Source organism: Clinocottus analis, unplaced genomic scaffold, assembly GCF_023055335.1.
Source record: "Clinocottus analis isolate CAN_PGR_092001 unplaced genomic scaffold, fCliAna1.0.p SCAF_15, whole genome shotgun sequence".
Taxonomy (NCBI): domain Eukaryota; kingdom Metazoa; phylum Chordata; class Actinopteri; order Perciformes; family Cottidae; genus Clinocottus; species Clinocottus analis.
In genome coordinates, this window is record NW_027175876.1 from 1,182,126 (window position 1) to 1,197,737 (window position 15,612).

Consider the following 15,612-nt stretch of genomic DNA (forward strand, 5'->3'; position numbering starts at 1 on the left):
TTTTTTTTCTTTTTGGTTCCTTGTGCCTCATGTGTGCAATCACTTGGAAGAAGAGAAGCCTCCTCGTTCATGTTCTCGGTGATTGCAATCTGGTGATGAACTGGAAAGTGCTCTCGTCAGGGAATCAAGGCCGGGAGTGCAATATATATATATATATATATATATATATATATATATATATATATATATATATATATATATATATATATATATATATGTGATGTCAAACCCCCCTGAGGTGGACTCACTCAGACTCAGACAGCTGTCTCTCCTCCTCAGATGTCATTGAGATGTTTTTGGATTTCATGTTCATGGATTTTCCTTCCCATAACCCGATGAATATTCACTGCAGTTGTCTTTTTGTTTTGGGGGGGCGGACCTAGTTGTTTGCTTTTTAATTGAAAAGAAAAACAAAAAAGCCAACAACAAAAAAAAACAGCAGTTCACAATTTATTTACTGAATAAATTTTGGACAAAACACCAGAATCTGTTTACGATACAATCAGAACATCTGAGGCAGATATCCCACCATGCACCACCCCCCCAAAACCCCCCCTCCCAAAAAACCAAGAGGACTAAACAATAGCACCGAATCAGCACCAACTTAAATAAAAACGTAGCTCAGTCTACAAAAACAACAAAAAAAAAGCAAGTTTGTTTTATTTATTGAAAAGCAAGTAGCAAATTGAGAAATGTCATGTTTCTTTTTGTTTTTTTTAAACTTTCCTTAAAAAACAAGCACCCTCCTCCCCCTCCCCCACCCTTCCCCCCCGCCTGCTAGGCAGGCTATAGCATTCATGGGGCACATGCCAATGACTAGATCAAAAAACACAAATTCAAGTAACATTGAGATACGACAGAACATGTCCACTGGTACCCACTCCGAGCACGACCGCTTCACTGAACCTACGCAGGCAGTAGAAAACTAACACGGGGGTCCTGGAGAACGCGGCGCGGCGATACTACCACCCAATATCTCGTATCAAGTGTTGGAGACAGAAGAAGTGAGGGAGACCGGGTGTCGGGGGGGAATACTGGCTTATAGAAGAAGAAGAAGTGTATTCCAAAAAAAAACCTTCAGACGGACTTTTTCCTCTCCGCGTCCGTCCTGTGTCAGGATATTGCCTACATCGTACGTGAAGAAGGGATCTCTGCATAAAGAAAAACCCTGCAATGTAGTTTTAAATATATATATTTAATATTTATTTATATAATATATATATATATATATAGCTGATACAATTTAAATAAATGTTACGTTCTCGTTCCTACAACTGAATTAATTTAAATAAGAGGAAGCTAATTATTTTTTTCTCGGTAGGTGGAATTGTCCATTTCAACCAACACATTAAGTGCATGACGCCAAAAGAAACGCTTGTTCACGGTTGAGGTTTTCGGGAGTGATGTTAAAGCAGCAGGAGCAACACTGTGGAATAGCTTAAAAACAACCAAACACAAGCCATGTTGCTGAGAAACATCCGTGTGGTGAATGAATGAATGAATGAATGAATGAATGAATGAATGACGTGTGGCTTCAGAGGCCGAAACATACAGACGACAGAATGATATTCAAACGAAACAAAAGACGACAAAACATGTTGATGATGAAGGAAAAAAAAGCTTAAGCTGCTCCATTTATTACCCAGAAGGTCGTGGATGATCACCTTGTTGTGTTAACAATAGATCTTGGTGGATGTGAATAAAAGTTATAACAAAAGAAATATTAAATAAACAAAAATCTGTGAGGAAAAAAAAAAAAAGGTGTGGTGTTGCACTGTTCGTTTTACATTGTTCTCCTTGGTTTCCCGTGTCCTTTTTGTCCCTTCATGCTTTCCATAGTGTCAAAAAAAAATGGTGAATGTGTCTACTTTTATGCACAACACATTAAACCAAACAGATCCCGCCCCCAACCCCTCCCCCTCCCCAAAAAAAAGAACATTTGCTACATTGTTTGCAACTTGCATGTCTGGCGGCGGCGGCGGCGTCCGCGAGCGCCGCCAGGTGACGTCTAGATGCCATTTGTCATGCCGGGCTCAAGGTTTTCCATGAAATGATGGAAAAAAAAGGAAAACAGGATGGAAACACCTTTTTATTATGAGACAAATGTTCACCTAGTAATCTCTAAACTACTGTTTTTTTTTCTCGGGGGCTCTGCTGCGAGCCGACCGTTGGCGGAGTCGTCCGTTTTTTGTTGTGCTTGTGTTGGTGTGTGTGTGTGTTTTTTTTGTGTGTGTGTGTTTTTGCTCAGCTAAAGAACTGCTCCAGCTCCTCCTCCATGTTCACCTCAGGCACCGTCTGCTCCTGCTCGCGCTCGCCCCTGCCGTGCGCCACGGCGCCCCCTAGCGCCCCGGAGGAGGCGAACCACGGGTGCTCCAGGATCTCCCGGGAGGTGAGGCGCTCGGCGGGCTCCCGGCGGAGGACGGAGCGGATCAGGCACTTGGCCTTGGGCGTGAGCGTCTCGGGGACGTTGAAGTGGCCCCGGCGGATTTTGCTGAACAGGGAGCCCGGCTCCACGTCGTGGAACGGGTAGCGCCCCACCAGGATGGTGTACAGCATGACGCCCAGGCTCCACACGTCGGCCGCCTTCCCCGAGTAGCTGCCGTTGGCGTTGAGGATCTCGGGGCTGACGTAGGCCGGGCAGCCGTGTTTGTCGGACAGCGAGTCGTCGTGACCGTCCAGGATGTACGTGTCCTCGAGGCTCTCCAGCTTCACGAGGCTCCTGGAGGCGCAAAAGAAAAGAGACACGCGATGAGGTCAACGGACACGTAGGATAATCCGTTAACGTGAACGCCGTGCAGTGATAATTGGGATCGCGGGATGACAAAGAAGAAACACAAAAAGGCCTCTCAAAGTGGGGTAATTTGCTCGAGTGGGAATCTTAAGTGTTTTGGATCCATCGCTTTTGGGTATCAGAGGAAATAGAGCACATAATGCTCGAGGCTTAACGTTGACATTTCCTTTCACTTAAAAGATAAAAGCCCGGTCAAAAAAAAAGCATTGACGTACGAACAGCCTTTCCAAAAAAAGGCCGCCGCAATTCAAAAGAAACACAATTATGGGTGACTGATCGCCTTAAGTTGCACGCATTGAACTGCTCTCAGAGAATCAAGAACCCGTCAGTGTTTTTCCTCCTGCTGCCCCCCCCCCCCCCCCCTTCAAAATAGCATCCATTTGCATTCTTCTCTGAAACCCCACAACAGCAGCGACGATACCCTCGAGTGCCGATAATAACGGCTGGTTTGTTCAGACGCGATGTCACTGAAGAATCCGGAGAGCGGCTCGGGCAAGTAAATGTTCCACGTGCACGTGCTAAGAGACACTTTGTGGGGCGCCGCGCAAACGCTGGCGTCTGCGTGTGAGGTCCGCGAAGACGTGGTGCAAGCAGACACAGAGCCGGGGCGTGTGCGATGGGATCTACCGGGTGGGGGAAAAAAATGAAACAAAGGGGGCTTAGACGTACTCAAGAATGTGTTTTCTTTTTGTTTTGTTGCCATCTGTTACGCGTGCAAACACCTTTTGAATTAGCTCACTCCGCGGTTATTTGCTAACCTGCAATTACAGTTAAGAAAGGGGGAGAAAAAAGCTACACGGGATGCAATGCATGCTGGTCCGTCGCTGTCTCATGCGCTTGGTGTCGGGGCTGCAGATCTAGAGGGGCCCGTTTACATAGCCCTGTGGAATCCCGCGCCAGAGGCCCAACCTTTGACCCCCAAAATCACGCCAGGGAGCTGCGAAGACGCACCGCCTCAGGTATCATTTTTATGTCTGGTCTTGTTCCCTTCCCCTTTAGCGCATTTTGCCTTCGCGCTAGCCTTTAGCCACACATGTGGGTTCAAGCCAGAGCACGTCTGCGTCTCCATAACAAGTCCACTCGAGCCAGAAGGGACTGAGGCGGCGTAAGAGGATTCTTGACGGGCCACATCGTAAATGTGACCCAATACTGCACTACCACAAAAAAAAACCCTCACTCGACATCAATCATTTAATGGAAGGAGGGGGGGCGGGGGGTTGCAGGCATCTCGGCTCATGAGCAGCCAGCTGTGACAGTCGAGGTCATTGGACCCGAATACGTGAGGCGGCTCAACTTCTCTTTTCCACGGCTGATGCCAAAAGTGCGACGTCACTGGAGGACACAGACGGGGACGCCGGGGCCTCTGCTGTCGGATCAGAACTGCTTGTAAAAAAAAAAAAGAAAAAGTTCCCCCTGTCGAGCTTTCGCATTAGAAATGATTGTAAAAAGCGTAATGAAATGTTAAGGCTCTGACTCAACGGCTATTAAGATTTCAATTTTAAATATCTTCATTAATATAATAGTAAAATAAAAAAGGGGAGTGGGGGGGGGGGATTTAGGTTGCTGTGGCAACAGATACCTAGATGTAGTTGTGAAATGCCGCCACCAGGGGTCAGTAGAGGGTGTTGATTTTTCCCTGATGATGGCAACAGGAGTGCAGCAGTGGCAAAAGCTCGCCCCTAATTGAAAGTCCGTCATGCAAAATTAAAGCTCCACTAACTTTGCCGTCGCTTTTGGGATATCTGCACCAAAAAGGTGCGATTCCAGGCGTTACATGAACCCGATACGTCGGTCACATCCACTACTAAAACCGACAGAAATAGCTCGGAGCGACGCGACGTGGCTTATGTTTCCCCTGCGTAACATCTGGGTGAGGCGTGCCGGTCTCGTAGCGTCTCAGTTTACACAACCCTCCGCGTAAGCCGAGACGCACAACACAGATACGGACGACAAGATCACATTGTGCGAGTTGCATCACCGGACCACGTTGCTCGGATGAAACCAGAGGAGGAAGAGGAGGAGGAGGAGGAGGACGGTGAGACTCGCGGCGGGGCTCTCGGGCGGTGAACTCACCTGTCCTCGTTCTTGAAGACGAACTTCCTCAGCTTGAGGTCGCGGAGGACCAGTCCGTTGTCGTGGCAGTGCGCCACGGCCGAGGCTATCTGATAGAAGAGCCGGGCGGCCTCGTCCTCCCGCAGCTTCTTGCAGGTGCGGACGAAGGAGTGCATGTCGCCATAGCTCCTCTCGAAGAACACGTAGGCTCTCGTCTCCCCGAGCAAGATCTCCAGGATTTGGTTGATGTGCTGGTGCTGGCCCAGGGCGAAGTAGGCCGCCAGCGACTCCTGGTATCGGCCGATGTCAAAAACCTGCAAGCATAAGACAAGGAAAGCGTTTATATTTACAGACATTTACAGTAGTTATGCATCTACGGTGGCTTAACGTGTGGGACTGGTTGTTTTAAGGGTCATGGTGTTCGTGACAAACCCTTCTTTTCCCACGTTGGAGACAAAATTGGCCACATTTTTGTGTGCAATTTACTGCTTCTAGTGACACTGAACTTGTGTTTACTCTTTTGGCAGAGGGAGTCAGGTTGCACAGAGGCAAAGTGAAAGCATTGTGTTACTGAATGGTATTGTACCGCAGCCAGGGTTTGCAGTGTCTCTTTTGTTTCCATAGTAACTCCCTGCCCTCCTCCTCCTCCTCTTCCTCCCCTCATTGACTTTCAGCACAACCAGCTCAGGTGAGAGGACTCCTCTCCTGCTCGCAGTCAATACAAATACACCCCGATAGCTTCTCCAGATCTGAAGCTGTGACCGAGCGAAGCTGATCAATCCTGCGAGTTTGGGGAGGGATTGATCACCGCTGCATTGAACAGCGGCACACACACAAAAAAACAACACAAGTCGAGGTCAAAAAGGCAGTTAGCTCACAGGCAGGGGCCGAAGGCCAATAAATAATTATTGCCGTGATGAAACGTCATCTCGTGAGAGTCAAGAAAACAAAAAGGTATGAGGGTTATTGGATATGTCGGGCCTTGTGAGTCCAACGGTGCGTGTAACTGTCTCTCGATTCATCAAGCCACTTAAGCTGGAACGCACCTGAGGGACCCAACGGCCTTCATAACCAGAGATATACCAAAGTCAATAAAGGGCTATGAATGCGGCGAAGGAAAGGCCATTAGGTCGTCCCTCCGGCTCGAGGTAAAAGTGGTTTATTTTTAACAGTCGGAGAGGGGTCAATGACAGCAGCTGGCTGAGCTTGTAGAGTTCCCTCGGCCCTCCTCTTCCTCCAGTGTGCTTTTCTCTCTGCATACCTGTCCTCAAAATATTACAATTGTCGTGCAACGGGACTGTGCTTATGGTGCCAAATGTAAAACAGCAGCAAAGGGTGGAATAACACAGCGTTGCACTAGGAAAGAGAGAGAAGCCACGGGTATGCGAGAATAGCACGGGGAGGAGTGTGTGTGTGTGTGTGTGTGGTTACTCACTCCTTTGTCAACGTTACATCATGCAATCCAAACCACGCAGCTCGACCCATTCACTTTTTCCATTAGGCTGCTCTGCCTGCTCTCTATTTACAATCCAAGCAATTATTTATAAATAAGGGTTGTGGACTCGCTGCAATAGACACCAACTAAATATGTATATCTGTATGTATGTTCAGCTATTTTGAAGGCAATGTGTGTTGAAATAAAGCCATTATAGTGCATGTAATGAATGCAAAAAGGGGGATTTTATCCTGATAATGGTTTTTTTCGCCATGCAAAACCTAGAAAACGAAAAAAAAGGGAAGGGGAAACTATTCTGGGAGCATAAAAATAAAATTAAAAAAAGGGTACGCTGCATTCATCCACCGTGTTTGTTGCCGACTCACCTTACATACGAGCTCTTCCCCGCTGTGCAGGTGGGCGGCTCTGAAAACGTGGTCTCCCTCCAGCGGCTCCAACAAAAGGTAGTCCCCGATGCGGGAGATACAGTGCGAGGAGTCCGGGGTCTCCGGCGGGCTCGGGGAGCCGAGGTTGGGGCTGAAGCTCTGGTGCGACTCTGTAGTCCTCAAGCAAGACAATTCTTCGAAGTCGTGCGATTTGTGCCGCGATCTCCCATAACGTGAAATGTTAATTGGATTTGACCTCTGTATGTTCATGAGGAATAAGTGCGATAACTTCCACAAAATCTGGGATGGGGTGGGGGGGAGAGGAAGGAAGGAAGGAAGGAAGGTGAGGGGAGTAGGCTTCCTCTTCTTTGATCTTCTCCTCCTCGATTAAGGCACCACTTTTTTTCTTATAAACTCTGTGCAATCGTCCGCGTTGTTAGTAAATCTTGAATGAAGTGATGTTATACAAAGAAAAAAACAAGTAAATGCTCCTGGCTGCAGGGGAATGTGTCAGACTGTCAACAGGCAAAGCCGGCTCGTTGGTTTTTATGCAGGAAAAAACTCTGAAAAATCTTTTTTTCTCCCCCTTTGTTTTCCATTCAAGAGACACGACCGGGCGTTTTAAAAATGGCAGGGTTGCAGCCCCCCGCTGCAAGTCGCCCGAAGAAGAAAAACAACGTTTGTACAAAGCTGCTGCAATTTCATGAACGTTAGCAGCGCGAGGAAGGAGGCACGAGACCGGAACAAAGGCGACCAAAAGTCAGCTTCTTTTTTCTTTTACAATGAATGAATGAAAAGCGGCGCTAAGTCAACCCGCAGCTTGTGTGCTAGCTTATCTTCACCGGTTTTAAATGGTATATATGTATATATATGTATATATATATGGCACGTTTCATAAAACGGAAACAATGTACAGCTGGCAGGCACAGACACACAATAATTGCACGAGCAAAATATATATTTATATATATGTGTGTAGCAAGTTTTGCACGCTAAATATAGCTGCTTAATTTAGCCGAAATCTGACAAGACAAAAATGATGGCTAGCAGGTGCAGAGCTATCTTAGTTAGCTCCCTTGGCTAACTAGTACCAGGTCAGTGCACGGCCTTGTGTTTTCCCCGGGATCATATATATCCATGCACGGCGATTGTCATCGACCACAGACGGGAGAAAAACCACATCCGGTTGTTTGGAGGAGAAGAAGAAGAAAAGACCCTCCAAAGGAAAAAAAAGAAAAAACACACAGAACGCTGCGGCGGCTTCTTTGTGCGCGAGGGGAGTCGAACGTCCTCTCGGTCAACTCCAAAGCGAGAAAGATACAAAGTAGCCTCTTGTGTTGCGCTGCTGTGGAGGAAAAGGATAGGGACCGGCCGGCCGACTTTCCCCAGGCCTCTCCCTTGATTCAGCAGGACATCCTCTCTCTCTCTCTCCTTTTCTCTCTCTCTCTCGCGCGCGCTCGCTCCCGCTGTGCTTTCCTTACGTGGCTGGGAAATCTTTAGTCCATTCAAAGTGCGTGCGGAGAGAGGGGAGGCCAGCCGAGCTGCACACACACACTGTCACACACTGCGCCTGCACAGAGCGGGGGAGAGAGAGAGAAGAGAAGCCGACGCTGGAGGAAGCGGGTGGGCTTTCTTTGCTGCACACACACACACACACGCACACACACACAGGGAGCGCACGACCAACCCCGCCCCCTTGACGTCACTCCTACATCGAAGCCCCATTGGCCTTTTCCGACCTGAGTTATAATATGCAGCAGCAGTCATGTGAGAGCCATGTAGTGTGTGGCTACCCCCCCCCCTCCCTCCCTCCTCCTGCAGCCCCCCCTCCAGGAATCTAAATGCATCGCACGCTGGTAAATTGGATGGGAGGGAGGGGAGGGAAGGGAAGGGGGAGTGAGAGTATAGCTACTGTACGTGCTGTGTTACAAATGTGTTTCCTCCTGAAATGTCATTCAAGGGAAAAGCAAAGGGAGATCCCTTTCTCTCTCTCTCACAGTGGCACACGGATGTACGCCATCGCCATCGCCATCGCCATCGCATGGGCAGCAGACGTGCGTTTGGTGTCGTCTAAATGGAAAACAGGTGCACGACGCAGCCATTGTTTTGCGGCGTTGTTCATTTAAATATGAAAATTATGCAGCACGTAATGTTATAAAACGTGCTGCTGCTGTGACTCATGATATGCACAGGGAGCGTCCTCATCTGTAATGTAACACAACAACAACAACAACAACAACACAAGCAGGCTTTGTGACAGGATATAATGAATGTATTATAAATGTATGAAACGCAATGGGAGAATGAAACACATGATGGCGAGAAGAGGGGGAGCGTGACTTTAATCAGTGGTGAAAATCTTCGTCCTTGGAGAGGGGGGGGGGCAGATAAATGCGTATATATATGGAATTGCATTATGTATTCTTTGCCGGGTGCATTAAATAAAAATGTCTATGTTGGCGCACGGCCGTGTGCTTTTTGAGACATCTCTTGTGACAGATTTCTGTCTCGCAGGCTCGTGCCCCCCAACGTATCCCCCGTCACAAAGTCGACGGGTGGAAAAAGAGCTTCATTATTCATTGTTCTTCCTAGATTACTGACAGCGGGATTGTGCAATTCCACGTAGGAATCCGGGGCGGCGAGAGGAATGCTCTGCAGCTGGACGCGAGACACTGACGGAAGTGTTCAATTTAACCTTCATCCCCTCTCCCTGTCCTCGCAGGCAGTAAGTAGCAATACACACACACACACACACGCGTACACAAACATGCACTATTCTAAATTTGAAAACCCCCGCTATGTGGAAGTGCATTTTTTTCTCACACAGGAGGCCTCTCGGTAGAGCTTCACAGTTTCAGAATGTGGCTGCACCCACAAGCTTGCTTTCTTTCTTTTTTTTGTTGCTTCTGTGCATGTATGTTTTCTGGGTCCTGTGATATAATCTGCCGCGAGCCGCCCACTTTATTCTCTGTTCAACGCCGGAACGTTTCCTCACCGCAGCTTGGCTTTTGTCTCATACTGTTGAGAGCAATAACAACATGCAGCTGGACGCTGGAAAGCATGGCCTTCTACACCATAAACACAGTGACATGTATGTGGATATCTGTGTGCACGCGCTGCCGTAGTTCATCTCTGCGTTTGCCCATCGCTCTAACCCCAGATAGGGATTCTGTTAAGCCTAAACCACAGCTGTGCATGAATCAGAATAATAATCCCCAAAGATTTTCTTTTGCCCCCATTCCCTGATACACTGTGTGACTCATTCGCGGTGGAGAGCAGCACTCGAGAAAATCCATCGAGGCTCATCAGCTCTCCAGACACGCCTACATGCCGAGGAGTACAGCGGCAGGCTGCCCCAGCAGTGCCTTCCAGCGAGAGCGTCTGACTCCGTGTGTGTGTGTCTGTTAGTGTGTGTGTGTGTGTGTGTGTACCACGAAAAACAAGATGTGTCCGGGAAGACTACAGAGGTCAATGAGGACGGGTGAGCGTCTCAGAAACCCCGGAGCCGTGTTACTCACCAACTTCCTAATAGGCTGCGTTGGCCTGTAGAAAACGATCTAAGGTCAGCCCCCCCCCTCCTCTTCTTCCTCTCCCTCCCCCTGTGATGGTGAAGGTACAGGAAGGCCTCAGGGTTTCAATCCACCAGAGGAATGTGTGTGTGTGTTTTTCTTTCTTCCAACGGCGGTCACAATCAAAATGAAAGTCGTCAGAATGCGGCACGAAACCCACTCAAACGAGGAGTTATTTTCCTCGCATTGTACGCTCAGGAAAATAGGCAATTTCACACTGTCACATAGCAACGCAGCCCATAGCCGGCTTTTTCCGTTGACACCGGGCCAGAAACCGGCGGCGTCGCGTCCCCCCCCCCCCACCCGCGGGCGACTCCCACTGAGAAACTCGATCACATATATATAAATATATATATATAGCTGAGAAGATGGATGCAGAGGCACGGGGAGGGATGAGATCATTCAGTGAGAGTGAGAGGAGACGATGGCGAGGGAGGAGGAAGGAGGAAGAGGAGGAGGTGGAGGAAAGAGGGATGAAAAGTGGTGTCTGTCCCCCGACGTTGTCTTAGGAAACAGGGGAAATACTTTGTGTCAGGCGGTGAATGTCGGCTGCAGAGGAACAAGAGGTTTAATGTGTGATTGTACAGATATGTGTGGGAGTTAAAGGGCACCGAGTCAAACCCGGTGAGGCGGAGACGCTGCACAAGACAAACACTCGCAGTCATAACCGAAGCCGCCGATCAGAGGCGTCCTGCTCTCGCCGATCCTTTATTTCTATATTTACTGTTGAGACTCATGCTCACAAGTCCCAAAAGTACCACAGCGCGTTCGGTGCGGGGCGAAGCAGCTGCGATACCACTCATTTTCAAGTGAGGAAAAAAAAAAAGAAAAAGAAGAAGTTATTTTAGGGATGGGTACATGTGCCACATTCTGCCCACCCGAGGCGCTTTGGGAACCCGAGGCCTGTCTTTAACCCGAGAGAGGGAGCCGATTCGAGGACGGAGAGAGAGTGGAAAAGAGAGAGAGGAGGGAGCGGGGAGGATAATGTTCCCCCCCCGATGACATGACAAACAACAAAAGAAGCAGCGCAATTTTTTCAACCTTCAAATTGTGATCGGATCTAAAAAAAAAGAGGAAATTGGTGATTGGAAAAATACACAGTGGTAGTTTCTATTTCTTAGAAGGTTCATAGTGCTGTGCACGACATAGCGACATGTTAACTTGTGACTCAAAACAAGTCTTGGGAAAAAGATGTATATCTGCAAAAACATCACTTTCAAAACATATTTTGATGGTAACTATGAACATCCAGCATGATATGAGCCAGATTCCCCCAAAAATGCCTCCTGAAGCGTCAATAAGACACCTTTATGGAAAGATTAGGACCTAAAGAATCAGAATTTGCAACAAAAATCACAGTTAAACAAAGACTTGTCCTGTTAGGAAGGAGTTTCAGTCAAAAAAAACTGTCATTCGGTTAAAAAATTATGTATTTTATGCCAAAAGATTGTCTGAATGGGCATGCTGGGCCTTAAAATGGGCGCGTGAGGATTGTCGCGCACGCTTTCCATGCGTTTTGTCCACTTACGGCGCTACAGGAAAATGCATAAAAGCAAATTAATGAACACATCATCGCGTGCAAAGTGGACCAGTCGGCGTCGTTAAGAAAACCCAAGGAGACAAATCAGCGGATCAAATAAACACCGGCTCCTCCGTTGACCTTCACTCGACCTTCCCGGCTTCTGACCAACGGTTTATGAGCGGCCACGAAAAAAACACAAAGGAAAAGCTCCCTGCTGATGAACGCGGGACGTCGGGGCCTGAAGAGGTTTTCTCCTTTTCTGTCTTGAGGGGGTTGAGACAGGGAAGCGCGAGCCGGCATGTGAGTGGCAGCTCACGCAGACGAGACCTCCTCACACGGCGGGGAGGAAGGATCTCGGCCCGAGGGACTGGAGGAGGGAGAGAGGGGAGGAAAGGATTGGCGTCACTGGCTTGGATCTCTCTCTCTCTCTCTCTCTCTCTCTCTCTCTCTCTCGTGAAGTCAGACAGCTGAGTGAGGACTTGTGGCGGTGGCTCTGTCACTGGACAGGGTGACTCACTCACTCATAAGTGGAGAAGGTTAATAATAGTCATACATTAGAGCCGCAGAAGTGAAATCACACAGCTTCAGCGGCTTAAGCCTTCCAAATGGCATCGGCTTGCAGAGCGAGGAGACGAAAGAAGAAGAAGAAGAAGAAGAAAAAAAAGCGTTTCACCCGGCTTGTCTATCTCTCATTTTACGTGTCGGTTTATAGGTTTAGATGGCGTTAATGTGAGCGTGGATGTCTTCGGGCTAAATCGCTGGCTGTTTTGAAAGACATTGCGACATTGTTGCAATATGTAGCACGTATATTCTAAAGTGACACACGCATGAAGGCGTCAAGCATGACTTGTCAAACCTGCCAGGAAAATAGGAAGTGGAAAAAAAAAAAAAGAGAGAGAGAAAGCGTAAAATCCCAACAAATACGACATCAGTGGTGTCTTGATTTTTTTCCCTCTCTCTGCTCCGTCTGACAGCTGATATTGTCTTCCGTGCGGAGGAAAAATATTTCATGGCTTGCGTGGAAACTGCCAAAGGCGTCACTGGGAAAACCAGGCGGATGTATTAAAAAATTCCCAAACACTAAGACGTTTGAGGAGACGGGGCGAGGCGAGCGACGCCGACGTTATACTGCGTTTGCTGCCGGGTGAGTCAGTCGCAACCTCCTCACGATCCTGCAGGGCGTCACACTGCAGGAACGTTACACTCAGTGCACACGGTATCGGGGGAAATAAACACGTTTTGGGATTGTCTGATAATCCTGGCGGCTCTCTGGTCGTCGCCATCGGTTGATTCTTCTTCGCATTTGTGTGTTTCTGCAGGTTAATTGCTTTTTCATTAAGAGGCAACACAACACGCGGTAAGAAACAGATGTTGCAGGCCCAAAGAGAGAGAGAGAGCCCCGAATGCCCGGGGGCTTATCGCGCCGCTCCTCTTGAGCAAGGCCGGATTAACAGCGGGCCACAGCGGGGCGGTTGCCGGCCCCCAGGAAAGAGGCTTCAGTTTCACTGTGCGGGCGAGGAGTTCGTGGTCATTTGGTGGATTTGTCTGGCACCGCCAAAGCGCATTACGAACCGAAAGGACAAGGGCAACACCTGCTCTGTTACATCGAGGCGCCGTCGCACAGAAAATGAAAGTGGTTACTAATCTAGATTGAGCCGTTTTTTTTGCTTACATGAAACACATCGTCACCGTCCTAAAATAATGGCCTGAGTCATTTTTCTTGCCTGAATTATCTCCTCGTGACACCGGCCAAAAGATAATGTGACTTAGGCAATGTTACAAGCTTTTCAAGATGGCGTTTTGAAGCCAGCATTCAAGCTAGCAATTCAGTTAGCATGTTTGCAGGCGTTTCTGCGTCATGGTGTGGTGTTTTGTGCTCCTGTTTCATGTTGAAAGTCCTTACATCTCGTGTCCTCTGTCCCCTGCACTTCCTGCCCACGTGACAGTCGGATTGTCTGCTAATTGTTTCCAATCACCTGCCGGTTTTGACGGTATTTCAGTGCTCCTGTTGAGCCGTGTGTCTCGAGGCAGCTCGTGCACCCTTCTTACATTTTGTGAAAGACCTGATAAAAAAAAAAAGACTTGGGCCGTTATTTAAGGAAGGAGATGATATTGATCTTTGCTTACACGTATTTCCAAACTAATACTTACACAATGCACATATTGAGAGAAGCTAATTGGGGCCTTGGGCTCCAGTAGCAGGTTCATCTGGTCCTGTCTGGTGGAACTTCAGGAGCAAAATAAATACAGACGACGATGATCCTGCAAACTCGATTATCCAACGGTGTGAAAAACAGGTACGTGAGTCTCTTAACACCTTCTATGAAAATGCTCTGCAATGGGGGGAAAGTCAACCAAAATTCCAGATATGAACGTGCGAAGACATTATCAGATGAGCGAGAAAAAAGCAGGCTGAAGTTCCTGGTTTTTGGGTTTGTGAAAGTGTGATGAAAGAGTTCAAAGCAGAAGGACACGAAGAAGACACTGGATACGACAGAAGCTAAAAGCGTGGTTCCCTGTTTTAAAAACAAAGTCCAATTCTAAGAAGTCTCCTCTGATGCTAAAAGATGATGAGTTATCTTCTTAGGAGTTCCTGTCGTTCTGTCCGCGTAGGGGGAGGAGATAGTAACACATGGAGACAACTACCCGGACATTAAAATGTCATAAAACCCCAACGCGAGAGCTGAAAAATCTGTGATATTTATGAAAAGGTCAACTTTAAAGTTACGTGTACTGTAGCGCTGGTAGCACTAAAGAAGATGTATGAACTCCAGTGTCTGTTCCTGAAGAGATGAAGATGAATCCAGACATGTGACGCTCATATGAAAATGTTTATTCAGCCTCCAGGCTAAAGAGAAACCCTTAAAGGGACAGTACACCCCAAATTTAAAGAAATACGTATCGTACCATTTATGAATCTAGATTGTTTCGGGCGATGTCATCCGGAGAGACGTCCGCCTTCTCTCCGATGTATCGGGACGATAACGGCAGCTAAAATACATTTGAAAAGCTCACCGTCTCCTTCCAGTGTTCATGAGCCGGTTCCTCGAGACGACACAAAGACGTCGTTGTGAGGATCTTTCGTGGAGGAACTATCAGTCCCTCGATCACCACGAGCCGAGCGCCCTTTAGACCACTTTGTACTTGTACAAATGTGCATTTTTGTGCTTTTACTGTACACAAATATGCTGTACAACCTTTTCTGAGAGGAGGATGTTCCCGGCGTGGACGGGTCACTTCAAAACCGTTCCTTATTTCCAGGGATCGGCAGCGTAATAAGCTGTGAAATGACGAGAGCTCGCTGTCCTCGTCTGGCCTCCCCTCCGCACGGGCAAAACACACACACACACACACACACACACAGCCTCGCCGACGCACACATCGCTGCGATTCACGCAACATTAAAAAAGCTACTGCCATGGCAACCTGCCTCCACCCCCCCCCCCCCCTCAGGGGGATATATTACACGGGCCGAAAAAACACAAACACACACTAAAACGCACAACTGCACAGACGATGAAACACACATTAGGCGACCGTGGGGCTCTAATCTCCGTGAGGAGGGGGGGGGGGTTAATGCTCTGCTCGCTTCACCAGCCATTTTGTGCCAAGAAGGTGCACGTTTCACGCCGTCGACACGGAGACTCCATCACGGCGTGCTCGTGGCTGGCTCCTCGCCATGTTTCCTCATCTAAAGAGAATCACCGCTTAATTACACGGCATTCATGCGACACACATCTCGATGGGCTCATTGTCATGCTTGTTGCTGCACGGATCGTACATACACGCAGTATATATGTGTTTATACGCACACGTGGAGCGCGTGTGGAGCAGCAGAGAGGTGGGGGGGATGCAGC

At 48.2% G+C, this 15,612-nt stretch overlaps 1 protein-coding gene across 1 annotated transcript; it reads right to left on the reverse strand.

The window, feature by feature from the left end:
* Positions 1 to 779: 779 nt before the first annotated feature.
* trib2 (tribbles pseudokinase 2) lies at positions 780 to 8,281 on the reverse strand. The gene is made up of 3 exons (XM_068577585.1): positions 6,665 to 8,281; positions 4,865 to 5,157; positions 780 to 2,719 (listed from the first exon to the last, which is right to left on the reverse strand). The coding sequence occupies exons 1-3, from the start codon at positions 6,932 to 6,934 to the stop codon at positions 2,245 to 2,247; spliced, it is 1,038 nt and encodes a 345-aa protein (XP_068433686.1). The 5' UTR covers positions 6,935 to 8,281; the 3' UTR covers positions 780 to 2,244.
* Between the last annotated feature and the right edge of the window lie 7,331 nt (positions 8,282 to 15,612).

Excerpts from the sequence above, each read along its gene's own strand:
- trib2 (XM_068577585.1), bottom strand. The coding sequence starts at position 6,934 with ATGAACATACAGAGGTCAAATCCAATTAACATTTCACGTTATGGGAGA. Across the intron at positions 5,158-6,664 it reads GGGAAGAGCTCGTATGTAAG|GTTTTTGACATCGGCCGATA; the intron begins GTGAGTCGGCAA and ends TTATGCTTGCAG. Across the intron at positions 2,720-4,864 it reads GTCTTCAAGAACGAGGACAG|GAGCCTCGTGAAGCTGGAGA; the intron begins GTGAGTTCACCG and ends TTGCGCCTCCAG.